This window comes from Sinocyclocheilus anshuiensis, unplaced genomic scaffold, assembly GCF_001515605.1.
Source record: "Sinocyclocheilus anshuiensis isolate Anshui unplaced genomic scaffold, SAMN03320099.WGS_v1.1 scaffold1266, whole genome shotgun sequence".
Taxonomy (NCBI): domain Eukaryota; kingdom Metazoa; phylum Chordata; class Actinopteri; order Cypriniformes; family Cyprinidae; genus Sinocyclocheilus; species Sinocyclocheilus anshuiensis.
In genome coordinates this window covers 115818-122714 of record NW_015554164.1, presented here as the reverse complement: position 1 = coordinate 122714, position 6897 = coordinate 115818, and the positions used below count along the sequence as shown (strand labels likewise).

The window sequence follows — 6897 nt, the reverse complement described above, 5'->3', positions numbered from 1 at the left end:
CATATTCCAGTCAGTGGTGTTAAAACAGTCTTGCAGAGCCTCTGACGACCCTTCCGGCCACACTTGTATTTGTTTGTGAACTGGTTTGGCGACTTTAACGAGCAGTCTGTATGCAGGCCTTAGCATGACAGTGATGTGGTCTGAGGCACCGAGGTGGGGGAGGGCCTTGTAAGCTCCTCTCTGTGTGGTGTAAACAAAGTCCAGAGTGTTGTTTCCCCGTGTTGGAAAGTCTATGTGTAGGTGGATTTTTGGGGACACACTCTTTAAGTCTGCATGGTTGAAATCCCCAGCCAAGATTAGAAAAGCATCGGGGTGGGCTGTCTGCTGCTCAGTGATGTGCTGGTACAGTTCATTTAGTGCCTCGCTCCTGTTGCTGTTGTTTGAGCTGGGAGGGATGTATACAGCAACGAGCAGTATGGCTGTATATTCCCTCGGTAGATAGAACGGCCGGCACTTAATAATCATAAGCTCCACCAGGGTTGAGCAGTGTTTGCAGACCACAACAGCATCGCGGCACCACGCATCATTGATGTAAACACAAAGCCCTCTGCCGCGGGTCTTACCTCCCTCGACGCGAGCTCTGTCCGCTCGATAGCATGTCAGCTGATCGAGATGAATAGCGCAGTCCGGAACGCTGTTGTTGAGCCATGTTTCCGTGAACACAAAAACACAACAGTCTCTTACAGTCCTCTGAGTTGAGCATAGTAGTCGGATGTAGTCCAGTTTATTGTCCAAAGAGCGTACGTTAGCCAGTACGATGGTGGGGATAGCTGGCTTGTGTGGGTTAGCCACTAGCCTAGCCCGGATACCTCCGCGCTTACCCCTCTTCTGCTTCCTCTCACGCCGCTTGTGGCGCCTCCGCTGTGGGCGAGATGCAGTAGTGGGGGTCAGTGATGGTGTGGGCCTCCGGAGCAGACCGAGATCCCGCAGCTCTTCGGCGTGCGCAGAGTTTAACTCTAAAAATGTGGTTCTGCCGACATCGAGCAGAAACTCACGACTGTATGCGCGCTTAGAGACAGATAGACACGACGAATACGTACAAAAACACTGCGACTCACAAGACAAAAAACACGAAAACACCTTGCTGTCGGGAGAGAGAGAAGCCGCAGCGTGTGAACGCGCCGCCATCAAGTCTCAAGTCAAAATTCATTCGAAAACACTGAATCATTCCGGAACGAAACAAGCGACCGTCTGTATGACAGAGTCATTGAATCATTGACTCAATCACCTCATTCAAAAACACTGAATCATTCAGGAACAAAACAAGCGACCGTCTGTATGAGTGAGTCATTGAGTCACTGATTCAATTGATTTGTTAAAAAAAACTAAATCATGCAGGAACAAATCACCACTGTTGCAATGATTCGCTGATACTATTTCCGTTGGCAAAGCAAAAATTGTCAATATTTTACTCAATATTAAAGGTAACCTATTATGCAAAAATCACTTTTACAAGGTGTTTGAACACAGAAAACAACCAGCCTATAATGGTAAAAATCCACCCACTCATTTTTTTATAATCTCTCCAAACGAGCAGTTCCAGATTTCTCCCTATATACATGTCATACATTTGTGACGATCTCTGACCTATTAGCATAGACCCCGCCCTGAGTGAGAAGCAGCAGTCCGCCATTACTGTTTTCTTGCTGTAGCTGCTGGAGAGATATAATGTCAGCGCCAAAGAGGCATTACAAGTGTCGTTAGGGTTAGTCTCTATAGACCGCTGAGGACACGGTGGTTAAATTTCATTTTCGAAGGAAATGACCTGGAAAAAAAAAGAAAAGTCCTATCTGTTTGTGCTAATCATTTTACGCCGGACTGCCTCACAAACGAGGGTCAGTTCAGCACTGGAGATGTGCAAAGATTGATTCTGAAAGAGGGATCGATACCAACGCTTCGTGCGCGAACGTCAGCTCCAGACAAAGCAAGAATCACGCGTCATATTTTGTTTTCCAAAAGAGCTTCTTAGCTTTCTGTAAGGCTGATGTTGCTAAAGCTACCATTGTCTCTGCCAGTTTTCACTGATGCTGAATTCACATTCTACCAGAATGATCGAAATAGGAATGTGGTAGTTAAAAAATTGCATATGGAAGCAATGTGAAGTCGAGCGCTTGAATTTGTCGAGCTCATAATGTGATAGCACGCCAAGGCACCATGAGTCCAGCTATGTCGTTATTTTTATCGCGCCGTGCTCCCCGTCTGTGTAATTCATAAATGCGCATTTACTGCACAGTACACTCAGATTGCGTGATATTGTCCTGTTTTGTTGTTGCCTGTATGCCGGAGCATGAGCTCTTGAAGCTCCGCCCTCTTCTAAAAAGGGGGGCGGGAGCACCTGCTCATTTGCATTTAAAGGGACAAACACAAAAACGTTTGCGTTTTGGCTCATCCCTAAAAGTGGCAATTCCAACAAGCTATAAAAAATTATCTGTGGGGTATTTTGAGATAAACCTTCACATACACACTCTAGGGACATCAGAGACTTATTTTACGTCTTGTAAAAAGGGGCATAATAGGTCACCTTTAACTTGTTATTGTTGTTCCACATTAAGCAATGAATATACATGCAGTCTATTTTTCTATGAAAACAGATTGAAATAACCAAATGCATGTGTATCTTGATGTAATTGAGGGTGTTTGGAGGTGTTACTGTAGTAAACACACATCTCTCTTGAGAATCCTAACAGTGATCCACTCCTGGCACATTATCCCGTGTGTTTGAGTCCCGTTTCATGAGCCATGCATTTGAGTTTCTCACTGCGGGAAGCTGTAAGTGGTGAAACGCAAACCGTTCGAACATGAGAAGCACATCTGAACATAAACAACCTAACAGAGTCATTCACACACCATCACCGACATCAGCGCCTGCCAAACGCACACAGAGACGCCCACAGCACTGCAGATATCCACTGCTGGAATTAGCACTGAAATAACGAGCCATGTGTTTGTGATTCCTGATTGAGGAGAAAAATCACAAACTATCGGGTCGAGACTTCAGAAGTAGATCAGCTGCATGTAATACCTGAACACAGATCGATCCGCGAACAAAAGCGTGGAATTGGATACAAAGAGAGTAAAAGAGATTGAGCTGAAGAAGCGAGGGCATGCAGACACCAGCTGATGAGTTTCTAGATGAGCGGCGCGTCTGAACGCAGATCTGATTCCTCCTGCATCATCGATGAACACACATCTGGAGCTTCAAACTCACCCGCGTGATCATCAGAAGCCTTCGTGCATTGGTTACTAGAACATTACAAGTCAATACTCGGATCACTTAATCGACAACACACATGATTCGAGGAACCACTCATGACTGGCTCTCAAACTGCTGACAAACATATGCTCCAAGAACAGTTCTATAATGTTCGTTAAAATGCTATTTCTGAATGTTCTCTAAAATGTTCAAAATGACCATTTTTGGAAACATTTTAATTGGAACATTTAATTGTATCATTTTGCCAACATTATGGGAACGTTACTTTGGAATGATGTTTAAACCATCTGAAACTTGTATTAACGTTCAAAAAAGTAAGAAGAACATCCAACTAAAATGATTCAAAAAACATTCCATGAACAAAGTATAAACAATATTGTTTGCTAATATTTTGAGAACATTATTAAAGACCAGATAACTAAACAAGTATTCGATTAACACTACTGGAAGAATGTTTGTTCATAATGTTGAGAGAACTTTGCCAGAACGTTCTGAGAAGATTTCGCAGCGATGCCAAAGAAGAACCATTTTTGGTTCCTCAAAGAACCTTTCAGTGATTCTTACAATAACCATTTTTCTTAGAACCGTTTTCCATAAAGAACCATTTCTCCAATGGAAAGATTGATGGATGTTGAAGGTTGAAGGAACCATCGATGCCACTGAAGAACCTTTATTTTAATTCAGCAAACACCAGTAACGATCATCTCACCATAAAACAACCTAGCGAGAGATACAATGCAAATAACATGATTCTAAGGGATTTTTTAAAAATAAGGTTTAAAAAACAAACATATTTCTCAGCTGGAAACTTTGGAAATCTCCCATTCTACACAAACAAGACACATGATTTGGGGAACACCTGATGGTTCATTAAGATTTTCAGGAGGATTTCTCTTCCAGAGGAGTTTGATTCAATTTATAGTGCGAGACATGCGACCCGTTTGCGGTGCGACATTCATTCAGATCCATATGGTGAACTTCACTTCCAGCACCTGCGAGTCTCCTGAGTGCCTGACGGAGACACAGACACATCTGTTTCCAATTGAGATGTTTGGAGAAAATTAACAATCAGTGTAAAAACACAACAGCAGCTGCGAGATACTCTCCAGTCCGCTGTGAGATGAACTGGGTGGCATTAAGCGGTTTACTTCATGTGTGACGCATATGTATAGCGTCCTATGAAGAGGAAAGCATGAGGATTTTCTATGTGAATACAACGATTAGAGATCACAGCAGAACAAACAAACTAATGCTGCGTACGAGAACGCAGAAACATACAGACATGTCACATGCTGTCAAACTGAATGAATCTGCTTATCCAAAAAACTGGACACCAATAAAGACAAACACCAGCTTTATGAGCCATCCAACTCTACATGAATTCAAATGAACTAGAATTAAAACATGAATCGATTACAACAGAATCAGTCTATTATTTAGAAAAACTCATTTCCGTGGCTTTTCCAGTCATTTGTGTTTTATAAATCACATTCCAAGCGATTTCTAGATCGGCATAAATATAGAAATGTACATTTTTCCAGACCTGGAAATTTTGAAATGATCCTATATTTGCATGTTTTTCCATGATGGTGAAACAGATGGTGATTATCTGAAGGAACTAGACTCTTAAAAATAAAGGTTTCAAAAGTGGGTTTTTGCAGTGATGCCACAGAAGAACAGAAGAAATTTTTGGTTCCTGAAAGAACCTTTCGGTGATCAGTTCTTAAAATGAATCTTTTCCACTCTTAAAAATAAAAGTTCTTTATTGGCATCGATGCACCTTTAACATCCATGGAATTTTTCCATTGCACAAAAGAGTCTTTACAGCGAAAAGAGGTCATTAAAATGTTCTTCAAATAAAGGAAAGTGGAAACTGATCGCAGGAAGGTTCTTTAGGGAACCAGAAATTGTTCTTTAGCATCACTTTGAAAGAAAAAAAAACACTTTTAGAAATGTTTAAAGAGTGATAGAACATTTCTATTTCCATGGATGTTAAAGGTTCATGAAACCACAGACATCATGAGATTCATTAATGATTTGTGATCAAGTTTCAAGCAAAGCACGCTTTTTCATCTCTATTCTATTTCGAGCATTGCTCAGAACAATCTGGAACTTGCTGCCACCTGATGATGAAGCGCTGCGAAGAAACGCGTCTGATAAATGTTGAATGAATAAATATGAGTCCACCCTCGATCTGGTTTACTACACAGACACAAATCTTCACATGAATGCTAGAACACAGCGAGAGCTCCTGATGCAAGGCTGTGGAGGACCGCGGTGAAACACTGCTCCTCTGCTGGCGTCACCAGTAAATACAGCAGCTCAATGGAGAGGATGGTGGCGCAGGGGTTCGTGCTGAACCTCCAGAGCACATCCAGAACATTCCCTCTGCTCTGCTTCACACCTCATGCAGCTTTACAGCACAATATACGAGAAACATACAATAAAGACAATCCTACACTAACGCGTCCTGCAGTGACGCATCGATCAGGACGCGCGGCACGGATCAATAACCGCATCAGTCGCACCTGCTGACAGTCAGTCACACGCACAGCATCCCATCATAATCACGAGTTTACCGCTATAAACATAATTAATAAAGTCGTCTGACGTCATGAAACTAAACTTTATGAAACACTAAAGCGATGACAGAAACGCAACAAGATGCTCCGATAGAGTCACTACTGTGTGCGTGTGTTCGAGTCTCTCCATCCAGCAGCAGAAGCATGGAATCAAACCCATTCAAACAGCAGCACATTCACATTTACACAACGAGACACTGAAAATATGACTTATTAATGCTTAAAACCAGCAGTCATCAACCAGTAACCAGTAAACCAGCCCTGATCACGCGTTCCGCAGCGCGCTCGCAATCAACCAGATTCCTGCGAGGAAAATCCAACTTGCTCATCCATGAAGTGCGTAAAGCCAGCCCTCTGAGCTTGAGCAGCAGTAAACCGGTGTAAAGAGCGTAAAACGGACTCACCGTGCGTGTTGGAGACACAGGTGAGAACATGCAGCCCGATGAGGAGTGCGTAAAGTCTGCCCGGGTGAATATCTCCAGTGACGCAGCCCATGATCGTCAGGATCGCCGCAAAATCAGCTATTAATCAATCAATCAATCCGCACAATTGAGGATCCTCCGCTCCCGTGAATGGAAAAGATCAGCGCGAGCGTTACCGAGCCGTTAAACAGCGCGAGTCTCCATCCTCGATCCCGGTCCTGACGCGGACAGACACACGCGGCGGTTCCTCTGACTGACTGACGCGCCGCGCCGCTCGCTCACTGTGCGCGATGAGTTTGGCGACGGGAATGCATTGATCTGAAGAGGGCGGGGCGAAAACCCGGCACAGACTCCGCCCGGAACCGGATTCCCCGAGGCCGGACTGTGCCATCTGCGCGCACAATAGAGACTCACGCGGAGCCCGTGTGTGCGCGAAACAACGGCACGATTGCGTTTTTACTTTTGTTTCATGAAGCTCGCAGCTGGAAAGGTTTGGTCCCTGTTACTTTTTGGTTGTGAGAAACACGAACGCTCTGCATTAACGCGCTGGAAGAGTTATTAGACTCCGGTTCTACCAGTTCACATCAACGTTCAGCAGCATCCAATGCTTTATTGCTTTCGGGAAACGCTTACATGAAAACAACACAGACACAAGTGTTTCAGAAAACACGATCGAGTG

General features: G+C 43.8%; 1 protein-coding gene across 1 annotated transcript in view; it reads right to left on the bottom strand.

Annotated features, from left to right (window-relative positions):
* Positions 1 to 6454, bottom strand: part of LOC107670917 (netrin receptor DCC-like) — a gene marked incomplete at its 3' end in the record, with an annotated part of 205240 nt that extends 198786 nt beyond the window's left edge. The window contains exon 1 of the mRNA XM_016463737.1: positions 6201 to 6454. Within this exon, the coding sequence (XP_016319223.1) occupies positions 6201 to 6291 (91 nt within the window). The remainder of the gene's footprint in view (positions 1 to 6200) is intronic.
* Between the last annotated feature and the right edge of the window lie 443 nt (positions 6455 to 6897).